Source organism: Cupressus sempervirens, chromosome 9 (assembly GCF_028749045.1).
Source record: "Cupressus sempervirens isolate cs-2001-9-10 chromosome 9, ASM2874904v1, whole genome shotgun sequence".
Classification (NCBI taxonomy): Eukaryota; Viridiplantae; Streptophyta; class Pinopsida; order Cupressales; family Cupressaceae; genus Cupressus; species Cupressus sempervirens.
Window position 1 is genome coordinate 552,134,225 of NC_143126.1, and position 14,481 is coordinate 552,148,705.

Below are 14,481 nucleotides of genomic sequence, written 5' to 3' on the forward strand. Positions count from 1 at the left end.
CATAGCAAGCAGAAGTCTAGTGGGCAAGCCAGCAGACTTCACAACAACTCAATGAACAGCACCTTAAAGGTCTTCACTCTAAAGTATCTAGTATTGCTAGAACAGTCGAACAAATTGATAACATGTCTGAACTATCAGCCAAAGTAAACTACATTGTGAGAATATGGTACTTAAAGGAATCCACTGACATCAAAACTCATGTGGAAGAAATTACTACCAAAATGTCATTTTTTTCTGCTCAACCAATTCAGCCAGTTAAAAGATTTAATTTCCATACTAGTTCTGTCAGTTAACTGAAGGCTCAATATTGGGGGAAAGGTCTGAGCCCCAATCTTCCAAAACAAACCATTGAAAAGGTTTGGAACACAACTATTGGTACAATGAGGGATGCTACCCCTGAGGAAAAACACAAGGGTAGAATTCACATGGCCCGGGATGATGGCAATCGCAGCAGATCTAGTGATCCTTATAAAAATACGTAAAATTATAAGGCAGAAAAACCACCACTTGTGAATTTTGATAAATTCAAAGAGACAGAAAATGGGGAGTATTGATGAAATAAGAGCATGGGTTACGAATTATATAGCGACTAGTACAAATGTCAATGAAGAAGATATCATTAGACAAGCTCTGAATTCAATTACTGGTACAGCTAAAAGAGTCAGGGATAGATTAGATGACACTTATATAATGAACTGATTTCCAATGGAATCAATCAAGTTTGCTCCCAGATAATTAAAATGTTTGTAGGTCCCACAGATTCCCTTAAAAGAATGGCATGTAGATTTATAACTAATAAATGTTATACATGACTAAATCTGATGAGTACTGTGCTGAACAATTTCAGAATTTTTATCAATCAAGCCAAAACCAAATTTAAAAGTTCATGTACATGAACTTCATCAAAAATTTTGTAGGCACAGAGGAATAATATCATAGGAAAGTACTGGAAAATCTTGTTACTGAACAGTTAACATTGAGAGATATTACATTTCCTCAATTAATTTAATTACTTACTGAGATCAATGAGCAAGTCCATAATTAAGTAAAACAGAGAAAGGAATTGAAAAAGGTCAGGCCTTTAATCTCCCCTACTGTGTGCAAAACCATCGCTCCCAATTGTGGATGTGGAAAGGCACAACAAAAAATATACTGTGTACAGATTGTGCTCATAAGAAGGGAAATTATACTAAGAAAATGGGATATTTTAAGCAAACGGGATAAATTTGAAAAAGAGATAAGTTCAAAGGGAAGTCAAAATGGAAACCTACCTGTTATATCTGTAAGGGTGATCAATTTGCAAATAAGTGCCCAGAAAGAAATAAAGTGAAAACAAAGGTAATGCACCAATGGTAAATGAAGCTAGATTAGATAATCCAGATGACTCGGTAGAACAACAACAACCATGGCATGAATCTGACTCGGATGATCCAGAAATATCATTCTTCTGTAGAATGATGAGAGGAAGTTCTTCTAGCTAGCAGTCTCTGGAAAGAATTATTAGAGAAATTTGTGACCTCGAGAAAATGCAAAAGGAAATGAATATAGGTCCAGAAACATGAAAAAGGAAAAAGCAGAGAATAGCAAACCTGGAAGAACAAAAACAGTACCTGTTGAAACAACAGCTAAAGGTACCTTCTCCAAAATTCAGATCCAATACATTCAATGTTGCAAATCCAATAGGTCAACAAAACAGAGCAGAAGCTCCTGGTCCTCGGATTCCGAGGACACTGTCCTCTCAGAAACAGAAGAAGAATCTGAGTTCGAGGAAATTTGAAGACTCAGTGGAACAAAAACAACCAGTGTGAATCTGACTCTGACGATTCAGATATATCACTCTTTCGAAGAATGATGAGAGGAAGTTCTTCCATCCTATCTCCCAGACGACAGCAAGAAGGATCAGGAAACAACGTCAGATTAAAGACTTCCCTTGACACCGATGTTGACAGGCATCCATGAGTAGGTTTTGTAACATCGCCGTGACCACTACAAGCTCCAAGGCATTCATGGATATGGTGTATTAGCAGAAACAGTGCACTAACCTTGGCTCGGACTTGCTTGACCAGAGGAGGGCTGAGGAGACTCTTATGCCTGTAAAGAGTATTATGGGCATAACAGAAGTCCCGAGGCCTTTAATGGAGTCATATAGCACATCATATGGAAAGCCTTTAATTCTACTTCTTGTTCTAGCTGGTATTTGCAGTATAGGGCAAAAATAGGGCACTTAAAAAAGGGAGGACATTACATATTATTGTTCTGAGTTCCATAAGACTTGGTATGGTTGCTTTATTCTCATAGCACAGGAGGAAGAAAATTATATTTCATGTTAAAGATTGTGGATCAAACTCAACATGGAACTGTGAGCTAGCAACAATGAGAGAAAATAATTGCAGTCAAAATTATCCAACAAAGAGAAAATGAATATTTCAAAGGAATATATAAGGTCCTCACTGAAATAGGTGGAATTCTGTCACAGAAAAATAATTGTCAAACATAAAGGAATAAAGACATGAAGGAGCACACTAAACCTATCAATTGAAATATCCACATATTTCATTAAAACGAAGAGACATGAAGATGCATGCTGAGTCTATCTTGACTGAACTGAATTCTAATGAAGAGGATTGTCAACTGTTCTCAAATTCATTAAAGAAACTTAGAGAGGTCAAAGCATTTATAACCAGCTTCTGGAAGAAATTGCGAACACTGAAAACTCTTAAAGATCAGATTATAATCACTGTCAATGCTAATGCTCAAGAGGATTTCATCAACCTAGTCATAAGTTTATGGATGGTTTTTCAAATTCTGAGACTAATCATGGATAGCCAGCTAGAATACTGGGGCAAAACTATAAACCTCTTAATGCATGGGCAGAATGTCATTTGTTTTAGTTTTCGCTGTCAGCTTATTTAGTTGTTATGAATGTTTGATGTAAAGATTGATCAGAAGTTTAGATTTCAGTTTTCTTGCCTTCGCAGCTTAAAAGTTGCACTCATGGGTTTCTAGTCAATTTTTTTTACTATAGTTTTGAAATTTATCAAAAGAGACATTTTTTATGCATAAATATAGAGCAGCATACAAGATATTTTTCCAATTTTCTATTAAAAGATAAACAGGTAAAACAAAAATTAGTTAATAAGGCTTTTAATTGCTAACACACCTTTACAAAACCGGTTCTGCGATCTAAATTCAGGTGCAGGTTCTTTATTTCTCCATGCTCACCAAAAAGTTCCTGGAGATCCACCTCTTGTGCCTCCTCATGTACTCCAGTTACCAAAATGATCCACCCCTCAATTGCTAGATTCGTCAAATGAAAATACAGAGGAGTGGATGGAATTTAGCAATACAAATGATTTGATTACTGACACAAAATCAACCTTTGCACAAACGGAGATGACTGCTAAATCATCATCCATTGTTGCTACACGCCAGTCAAAAGGCTTCTAATATAAATAATGTTGAAACAATTTGTATTTTCAGCATTGCTTAAATAAATTGAAATCCAATCACAAGATTCACAACTGTCTAACCAATTTACAACTAAAAAGAAGCCAAAGAGAAAGTGTAAGGGCAACAAGTACTAAAGAAAAAGGATACATCTTTGAGGACCAGGGCCACCATCAGAATTGAGAGAGTCAAAATCTCTAGCTGCAAAGCGACTATTGCGTTCAAAATCAGTTTCTTCTCTGAAACCCCTTCCTTTTGTCTTCTTGGGGGGATCATGCCCATGCCCATCACTCAGCTGCAGCTGTGATGTGGTTCCAGTTATTGTAGATCTTAGCTTAGGTACTGGCACCGCAGCAACTGCCTCCCCAGTCACACCAGCATTTGCCTCATCCATTGTTGCATCATCTTCCATAAGATCATCTTCTTCAGGTTCAAAATCCACTGCATCCACCTCTGCACCAGCCATACCTTCTCCCAGTGAACTGTTGTCGCTTTCTGCCAATGGAAAATATAAAATTGTGGAACAGAAGAAACAATGCAGGATCACTAAAATGTCTGTCTCTTACATATTATGGAAATATAAAACCTTCATAAGATGCATAATTGCTATAATGCAAACTCTGCATAATATTAAAAACCAACTCAAAAGAAAGAGGAGGCAAAAATACTTGGCAACCTTGCTTGAGCAAGGCTTAACTAAAGTCCTTGCATATTGTTAACTTAATTTTGCATGTGTTTAATGTTATGCATAATGCAGGGCAGACCAGGGCAATATTATTAACATTTAGTCTTGGTGATACTATCCTTTGAGATAAATTTAGACCAAAAAAGAAAATGCTTTTGAGTAGCATAAAACAATTTAATGAGGATACCAAATATAAGATATGAAAGTGAAGAATTTGCCAATGGAACTAGTAGCAGTAGGACAGGCTTAAAATCTGGTATACTATTTGCTGGTTAAGTGCAAGCCACTATGGACGAACAGCACACCAAATGCAGATGCTGCCATAGTCAAGTTTCACACCAATGCTTCATTGAGTAGGAAGAATTGGTTGCCTAACCAAAATTCCATTATCAAAAAACAAAGCATGTTATTGATCATATACAACTTATTTAGCTTAAAATGCTGTTATGTAAAATCTATAGCTGATTCGTTAATGGCCACATCTCAGAGGAAAGGGCAACCTCTAGATATTTCAGATGTACTTTAGGTACCAAAGTTGTCAAACCACAGCTTTCTTGATTCAAATTTTACATAATGATTATGGTGATAACGTAAGTCCTTCGAATTCAACACCCAGTGCTGTCACACCATACAATGTCCTTGCTCCAGACATTCACTTATGCTGAATATGTCCATGCTCTGTAACATAAGATAAATTTGAATCATCAACTTGAAGAGAAGTAACCAGATGTTTTCTTTTCTGCAAATAAAGCAATTCAAAGAAAATGATGTCCCCTAAAATAGGATTTAATAATACATAGCGATAATAAGAGTTAAATAATAATAATGATAAGAGTAATAATAAGAGTAAATTTAAATTAAATATAATATTTCATAAAGCAACTAAATTTAATGAAAGAACAAGAAATATGCAATTAAGAGTTGTGATTCCCTCAAAATAAGATATTAAAGGGAGGTGAGTTCATTTGAAATGGAAAGGGAGGGAGGATATGAAAGGAGAACATACGAGTTAAAGAAGGATTAATGGAAGAAAGGAATGTGGAAAAAATAAGCCTTAAGTGATTCTTTCAAAAGGCAGCAACAATGAAGGATTGTAAACTCTTTCAAAGGGTTGTGATTATGAAGGACTCTTCAAAGGGGTTGTGATTCTTTAGGGTTGTAATTATTAGAGATCGTGACTCTTGCCAAAAGGCAGACATGAAGAAGTGATGTGATCTCTCCCTCGTATGGGAAGATATAAAAGGGAAAAGGATTCATTCAAAATGGGGATCCAAAAAAAACAAAGGAAGTAAATGTTTGTTCTGTAAAAAAAAATGAAGGGATAAAAAATACAGCTCTGATTTAAATAAGAAGTGACAATTGGTTGTGGAAGGTTGGGTCCCTTTCAAAAAACAGAAATAATAAAGAGTTGCGCTCCTTCAAGGGTGCTAATGGAGAAACGTTGCATCTTTTGCCAAAGCACATTTATGATGAAACCCTCACATTGAGAGATATAAAGGGAAGAAGATTGTTTTGAAAAAGAGGACAGAGGGAATTAAATAAGAAATGAAATACACAGAAGATTCAAATACCCACATTATAATCTTAGAATATATGCATAACACTGGAATCTAGATTTATATGATAGTCATGCTTAATTTATCTTATATGCATATACATTTGTAATACGTGAAAGACAATATTATTCAATGGCCTAGTTCTTAGTCTTCTGCAAACGCCTTCATAAGAATAGGTTTGTGTAGGGAGAGGCGCAGTAAATCCTCACAAGGTAGGTGTATCCCAAGATGAGATATGAAAATGGTCATGAAGCCTTGAGGGAGCCTACTTATAGATTGGTTTCCAAATGCCCTAGCACAATTATTCCACCATCCTCTATTAGGGTTAGGGAAGTAGTCTAATAAATATATGCTGTAACATTTACATCTGTTAATAATAGTGAAGTTACAATTATATCAGTTATATTTTATTTATAATACATGAGATATTAGTATATCCCATAGCCTATTCTTAATCACTGCCTATAGCCCCTAAAGAGGATAGGTTGGTGTTGTAAATGGAGAGGAGGAATAAATCCTCACAAGGGAGGTGAATCCCAAGATTGAATATGGACAGGGTCATGAAACCTTCAGGGAGCCTAATTGTAGACAGGTGTCAAACGCCCTATGACAAGTAAATCCCCATCCTCCTTAGGGTTGAGTTTAGGAGAGAAGTAAGAAGTTGGGGCTTAAGTATGTTAACTGCCAAATGTATTATGAATCACTCATTGTTTCTTAATTCAATTCAATTTAAACAAATGGTGAGGTATGCTAATCATTGGGAATTGACAGCCTCCTGGTAGGGGACATTACAAAGTAAGTATATAATTGGATCTTACAGGTAAAAAGGACCCTCAGCCTCACTCTCATATGAGTTACTTGATTGAGTAATAATTTTTTAGGTACTCACTTCAGATTTGCAGTTTCTTGTCACTGTTAATTTATACTCCTGTTTTTGGAAAGGCACCAGGGAGTCCCTTGTTTTGCTATTTCTATCTTTGGAAAGGTTCCAGGGAGTCCCTTTTTTGGTTATTTCTGAGCCATACTAGTCAGTTCTTTCAGGGTACAGATTGTACTCAATCTGTCAGCTTGTGTTTCTATTGCTGGATTCCTCGCTAAAAATTATCAGGGGTGAAATTTATGGTCTGTAATAGAGGGGAAGCATTATCTTTCATGATATATGTTGGGGAATGCTTAATGGGCCTTAGATATTGTATTTTACAACCTAGTGTAAACCTCTATCACTGAACTCTACTAAGAATATAAGATGCCCTCTGTTATGAGGTTTTCCTGGCAGCGTTTTGGCATCTCTGGATACTAAGAAACATTATTATGGCAGTTGAAAATTTGTATTCTCTTCTGACATGTTCATAACAGATTTTTTCCACTTGTAAATAGCTGGATTTGTTGAAGTTTAGTCGGTGCAAGAGCTATCTTCTTACCTGAAATGATTGCATCAATGCAAAGGTTGTGTGAACACAATGCCTATTTCTTCCTTAAGGTCAGGTGAATTAAACTGTGAAGAGTATTATACCTTGAATGTTTATCTATTTGGAAAGTTATTGCTGCCTTTGGAAAGTAATGATAGTCCAGCTCATGGGACAACATAGTCCTTGTAACTGTCATCTGTTGTGCACTGTGGAAGTCAACTATCGAAGTGCTCTCTATTCATTATGTTGACTAGCAGAATTGATGAGTTTTATTCTGGCATAGCTCTTGGAATTCAACTATTCTTTGTTGACTCATGACATACGTGGGTGTTGAGGTCTTTAATGAGGAACGGGTCATCCATATGGAGAGACTTGTCCTTGGTGTCAGTCATTAAAAGACAATGAAAAATCTTAAACTTGAGGATATGAAACAGCACTTCTTGATGACTGCCAACAGCTCATGCAACATGGGAGTCTTGTTTTATTGTATTCTGAGTATTGCATGGCATTCGTGGGTGACATGACTCTGATTATAGACGTGCCGTCTTTCATTGGACATTGGATATTGGATATTATTGCTTTGCAAAGCATATGATCAAGTTGTAGTTGTAGCATTGCAATTGATTTTGTAGGTAGTGTTTGTAGGAGTGTGTTGAAACTTCGACATTATTGACCAGTATTGTTCAACTTTAATATTTAGTATGTGGTTGCAGGAGATGGTGTGAAGGTTGGTCCTTATTATTTTTGTATGCAGCATTCATTCTGTGTGTAGTTCCAAGTCCATTATATTGTAAAGGGAGTTCTGTGAATTCTTTGTGTGTAAAAGCTCAAGAGTTTGTGAGCTGTGTAATTAGACTCAATTATTATTATTCAATAAAGGATTACTTCCACTAAGTGCTCTCTAATCATTATGTTGGCTATCAAAATTGAAGAGTTTTATTCTGGTATAGCTCTAGGAATTCATATTACGAGGTAATTGGTAAATACTTGCTTGTTAATAACAGAGACCGAAAGGTCAATTTATACAAAAGAATGAGACGATGTTTCCTTAGGAAACGATCGTAAAGAATAGAAACATTCTATTCCAAAGAAAGCAAAAAACGAAAGCAAACTAAAGCTAAAGATATTTACAAGATAACCATTAACTAATAATAGACGCCGAGGGACCTGCTTCAAACAATAGAGAGCTTTTACCAATCTGAGAACCTGATGGTCTTTACCAGCAACCTTGAAACCAGGAGGCTGCGTCATGTAGACCTCTTCATGGAGATCACCATTCAGGAAAGCACTCTTTACGTCCATCTGATGGACCTTCCAGCCAAACTGTGCTACCATGGCTAGGACTAATCTGATGGTGCTCATCTTTGCAGTAGGAGCAAAGGTCTCCTCATAATCAATGCCCTGACGCTGAGAAAAGCCCTTTGCCACTAAACGAGCTTTGTACTTATCCAAAGTACCATCTGATTTGTATTTGATTTTGTAGACCTATTTGCAGCTAATGGGTTTCTTCCCTGGGGGAAGATCAGAAAGGACCCAAGTGTTGTTCTTCAGCAGGTTCTGGTGTTCAGATTGCATGGCCTGTTCCCACTCTAGAATTCCTTTAGCCTCGGAATATGTTTGAGGTTCAAACACACTGTGAATGTTGGCCATAAGAGCAAAGTTAACAGAATCTGTAGTTTTGCTCTTTTTCCGAGCAGTTCTCCCATCAATGAGCTCATCATCATGAAGATCAGCAAGTGTCTTAGCCCACCACTTAGGCCGGAGAGGAGAATGACCAACCGTAGTACTAGGAGATGCTTGATCAGCAGGATCCTCATCAGAAGAATCTGGATCAAACTCAGGTGAAGCATCTTCAAAACGAGGTGATCCTACAGGAGAAGCCGGAGGTGTCTGTACAGGTATCACTGGCAGGACTAGAGCTGGAGGAGCTACTGGAGCCCTCCCATCAGGTGGACCTAATGGAAGCCGAACTCCCAAATCATGAACCTGCATAGGCTGGTCTGCTGGATCAGGAACAAGAGAAACAGGCATGAATGGTCCTCGCTGCTCATCAAAGACTACATCGCGGCTGTATATGAGACGAGATGTCTCAACATCAAAAAGGCGATAGGCTTTGTGAAGACTGCTATATCCAGCAAGCATCAGTTTCTGACTTTTGGCATCCAACTTGGTGCGTGAAGCATCATGGATCCAAACAAAAGCGACCTAACCAGGCCTCTTCCGGAGTTTTACCTTTGACCGCCACTGTGGGTGACCGGTTCAACAGATAAACTGCAGTGTTAACTGCTTCTGCCCAAAAACGCTTCGAAACATGTCTGTGTTCGAGCATGGAACGAGCCATCTCGATGATTGTCCTGTTCCGACGTTCAACTACATTATTCTGTTGTGGTGTGTGGGGTGTGGTGAACTGGCGTTGGATGCCATGTGTATCCAAGAAGCTGGAGAAAACATTAGAACAAAATTCCCCCCCATTGTCTGATCTAAGAGTAATAATAGATTTCCCAAACTCTTTTTCAACTAAGGGTTTAAACTTTTGAAATACAGTAAATGCATCGGATTTCTTTTTAAGGAAATACACCCACATTTTTCTACTGAAATCATCTACAAACAACAGAAAATACCTGTACCCAAGAACAGAAGGAGTGGCCATAGGGCCGCAGATACCAGCATGAACAAGCTGAAGTACTTGAGAAGCTCGCCAAGAATCGCCACTGGGGAAAGGTGTGCGATGTTGCTTCCCAGCCTAACATGCGTCACAAACTCCAAGGTGTTGGGTTTGAATCTCTGGCAAACCAAGAACAAGCTCATCCCGAGCAAGTTGTGAGAGATAATACACATTTAAGTGCCCATATCGCTGATGCCAAAGTGTGCTGATGGAAGATCGCCGAGCAGCCATAGCTAAGTCCTGAGAATCACCAGAATCAGTAAGTCTGAAAAGACCATGATCCTCAAGACCAACTGCAACAGTAGACTTAGTCAACCGATCAGTGATGGTGCACTGATGTGAACTGAAGGTGACTGCCAAGTGTGGAGAATGTCGCAGCAACTGACTGACCGAGAGTAGATTTAGTTCCATCCCTGGAACGTAGTACACATCAAGGAATATGAGCTTCCTCCCAACAAACTGAATTTGAATGTTGCCTTTACCAACAACCGTGTACTCTTCTCCACCACCAAAGATAACAGAATCTGAATAAGGCTGGTAGTCAGTAAACCAGTCTCTGCGGTGAGTGAAATGTCGAGAGGCACCTGAATTAATGTACAAGGCAGATGACTGCACATGATCTGTGGGTCTTTTAGCCATGAAGGCGTAAAAGGCAGATTCCGCCTGCTCAGTATGCTCTGCACTGTTCGCTTTGGGTTGCGAACCTGATTGCTTAGACTGGGCAGCTAAGCGTTTCCGACATGCAACCTTCATGTGACCATACTTGTGGCAGTAGTTGCATTGAATGTTCTTTTTTTTGGTACCATCGGATGCTGGAGCAGAAGACTTCTGCTGAGATGGTTGTTGAAACTTGCCCTTATCCTTCTGAAAGGATTTCGCAGCAAAGGCTTGCTCAGTGGAGGTGGAACTGGAGCTACTACCGAATTGTTGTTTCCACCGATCTTGCTGAAGTAGCAGGGTGCAGAGATCAATGAACTTTAGATCAACACCAGTAGATGTGATGTTGAGAGTCTCGATAAAATGCTCATAGGAATTTGGTAAACTCCGAAGAGTGATTACCACAATATCCTCTTCCTCCATCTTGCGACCAATGGCAAGTAACTGATCATAGATTTCCTGAATCCGATTCAGGTTTGCCTGGAGCGAGGTGCGCTCATCTATGACAATAGAAAACAGAGTGTTTTTCAGAAATAAGGCTCTGCTCTTGTCGGAAGTCTCATGAAGACCTTTGAGATGTGTCCAAATTTCGGCAGCTGTCTTGTTGGATGGAATCTGAGAAAGTTGGTCATCAGCTACAGAGAGTTTGAGAAGCATTACTGCCTCTTGATTGTTCAAATCCCATGTATCTTGATCAGGACCCGGAGAAGTCAGACGCTGCTTAACACCCAGAACAAGTTGATCGGTGTTTCAATATTCGAAGATTGCGATGATGCGCTGCTTCCAGGTTTCATAATTGTGACCCTTGAATTTGGAATTATGCTCGAGCAGAATATTTGTCAGAGATGCCATGGCACGTTTTTCAATGAAAAACTGTGAAAATCTGTGAAGGCACGTTCTTTGAGGCAAAAATACGGAAGACCCAGAAGAATCAGAGAATGACCCAGAAGAGAGCTCGAAAAACCCAGAATGAATCTTCTATCGTTTTTTGAATCCGCTTGCTCGAAAATCGAGGCACCCAGAAAAAACGGACGACAACCCAGTTGAGCTCTCGAAAAACCCACCAAGAATCTCCAAACAAAATATTTTTTCGACCCCAAAAATTAGGGTTTCGAAAAAAGAGGCCCTAGCTGAAAAATGCTTGAAAAAACTTCAGATTTCTTGATGAAAAATGGTCGAATCTGCTTCAAAAATGACTAAGAACAGGTGAGATTGCAGAGGCGACAAGTACTGGGTGAAGGTCGCGACTGTATTTGCAGGAAAAAACAGAAGAAATCGCACGTGTTGCAAAAAAACGCGATTTCCCTGTCAAATGAGCTTGGAAAAAAAAATACAGATGCGAGCTGCTTTAGGCGTGCTCAATTTGGAGTAAAAAAGGCATGATTTGCAGTTGGAACGAGCCCCTGAAAAATGCGAAAATAGGGTACCAAATCGCGGCTGAGAGAAACTCGAATGCACAGAAAAAGCACGAATTTGAAGTCACAATTTTTTTAGTGACAACGAAATCACGAGGTGCAGACAATTTCCCAAGGAACACAGGAAAATAATTTTGAAAATGGGTCTGATAATCTCGAAGAAGAAATTATGATTTTCGAAAAAAATTTAAGAAATAGGCTCTGATACCATATTACAAGGTAATTGGTAAATACTTGCTTGTTAATAACAGAGACCGAAAGGTCAATTTATACAAAAGAATGAGACGATGTTTCCTTAGGAAACGATCGTAAAGAATAGAAACATTCTATTCCAGAGAAAGCAAAAAACGAAAGCAAACTAAAGCTAAAGATATTTACAAGATAACCATTAACTAATAATAGACGTCTTATCTATTATTGTAATAATTCAAAGGGTCTTTGATAACCTATAATGTACATGGATGTTAACATCTGTAATGAGGAATGGTTCATCCAAATAGAGAGACCCGTCCTTGGTGTCAGTCATTAAAAGACAATGAAAAAATTTTAAACCTGAGGTTATGAAACTGCACTTCTTGATAACTGCCATCAGTTCATGCAACACGGGAGTCTTGTTTTATTGAATTCTGAGTATTGCATGGAATTTGTGGGTGAAGTGACTCTGATGATAGATGTGTCATCTTTCATTGGATATTGGATATTGGATAGTGGATATTATTGTTTTCTAGACCATATAATCAAGTTGTAGTTGTAGCATTACAATTGTTTTCATAAGTTGTGGCTGTAGGAGTGTATTGAAACTTCAGTGTTGTTGATCAGCATTGTTCAACTTTAGTATTTAGAATGTGTTTGCAGGAGATAGTGTGAAGGTTGTTTCTTATTATCTCTGTATGCAGCATTCATTCTGTGTGTAGTTCCAAGTTCATTATTTTGTAAAGGGAGTTCTGTGAATTCTATATGTGTGTGAAAGCTCAAGTGTTTGTGAGCTGTGTACTTAGACTCTATTATTATTATTCAATAAAGAAGTAATTTTGGTGTGAAGTAATTTTGGTGTGCCTGGGTTTTTCCCCTCGAGAGGAGGGTTTTCCCAGGGTATCTCTTGTATTCTCGTGTTTTTAGATATCTGTTATTTTTTTTTTATGCAATTCTAGTTCTAAATTTAACAAGATGAAGGTTGGGAAGTTTGTGTTTTGGGCCTTTCAAGTGCACAATCGACTCCACACATCCTTTGACACAAAACAAAACCAAAAAAATCTTGAAAAAACCATGACAAATTCATTCTGGCTTATGAGGCTAGGTTAACCAAAATGGTCCTTACTACAGTGAGTTACACTTACTTACTAATGAGACTTTAGAAAAAAATGAGAAAACAAATATATCAAAAAAGAGCTTAATATATTCTGTAAAGATATCCTCACACTAAAGCAGTACTACTATTAGAACCAATAAACTCTTGCTCTTACACTAAATATGCAGGTCAGAATGCAGGGATAGCAATAAATCACTCAAAGCCGAACTCAAGCCAGCTTACCCACCAGCAATAAGTAATCAAAAGCCCCAATTAAAAGCACCATAATTATATAAACCTCGAAATGCAACGTCCACGCATATTTACCAAAACATCAATACCCATAAATTTCCGCCGTCGAACAAATAAAGGATCATATTCAACTAGTAATGTTGCCCAAAATAGAACTAAAACAAACCAGACGTATTTACATAAACTTTCAGACGCTAAAAATAGATTAATTTTATGAAACCTGATTATCGAGACTGAAACCAAAAAGACCAACCTTGAAGTACAAGCTCGGTAAATGTATGGAACTCCCAAGCGCCCCCGGCAGCAGAGCAGAAATGATCCGCAACTATAATAATACCCTCGCTCGAAAAAACCCTCTTCCGTTCTCACAGATTATACGACTAGCACTCGCACCCAAGGGAGGTGCAAGGGGTACGCGGATATATATTTTTTATTGAAAAAATAATTAAAGATATACATAATGAAAAGAAGCATATAATATCAGCATTGTATAAATAGGTTGAAGTGTAAAAATGAGTCATGTAGACAATAGTAACCTCTAGGAACAAAACAGCAAATGTGGAACATCAACCACTACGAATGCTTGGAATTCAATCTAGAAATTAAAAAATGGGTGGTAGAAAAAATCAGATCTGCCATGTGGACAAATCAGTTAAGTGGAAAAGAAGACTCATTATGTCAAAGAATTTAATGCCACATGCAATCACAGCAACAAAGAATACTTAGGGCTAAGATCAGAGGAAAGGCTAAAATTCTAATTGCCCAAATAAGGTGTGGATCGCACCAGTGGAGATGTGAAATGGGCAGATGGGAGGTTCCTAAAGAAGAGTGAGAGGACAAAATTTGTAAGTTTTGCAAAGATGGAGAGGTAGAAATGGAAGGGCACTATGTGAAAGATTGCATTGCATACGAGGACATTCGCAACCAGCACAAGTACACTTTCCAAGGAACCAACATAAAAGAACTTTTTGAAGGGCCAAGACTCCACAAGGGTTCTTTTGGTCCCATAGACCATGGGTCTAATGGACGTCATTAAAAACTTTCATTTCATTTAATTTTCTAATAAATATGTTGAATTGTAAAAGTGAGTCATGTACACAATAGTAA

The 14,481-nt window shown here is 38.0% G+C and overlaps 1 protein-coding gene across 2 annotated transcripts in view; it reads right to left on the bottom strand.

Moving 5' to 3' along the window:
• The window catches only part of LOC149539836 (RNA-binding protein Y14A-like), a 52,378-nt gene extending 38,613 nt beyond the window's left edge, over positions 1 to 13,765 (bottom strand). The window contains exons 1-4 of one of the 2 annotated variants that reach the window (XM_089801023.1): positions 13,628 to 13,765; positions 4,633 to 4,810; positions 3,598 to 3,942; positions 3,161 to 3,297 (exon numbers count right to left, since the gene is read on the bottom strand). In XM_089801023.1, coding sequence (XP_089657149.1) covers positions 3,161 to 3,297; positions 3,598 to 3,913 — 453 coding nt within the window. In that variant the 5' untranslated portion in view covers positions 3,914 to 3,942; positions 4,633 to 4,810; positions 13,628 to 13,765. The remainder of the gene's footprint in view (positions 1 to 3,160; positions 3,298 to 3,597; positions 3,943 to 4,632; positions 4,811 to 13,627) is intronic. The other variant, XM_089801022.1, reaches the window with a different exon arrangement.
• Between the last annotated feature and the right edge of the window lie 716 nt (positions 13,766 to 14,481).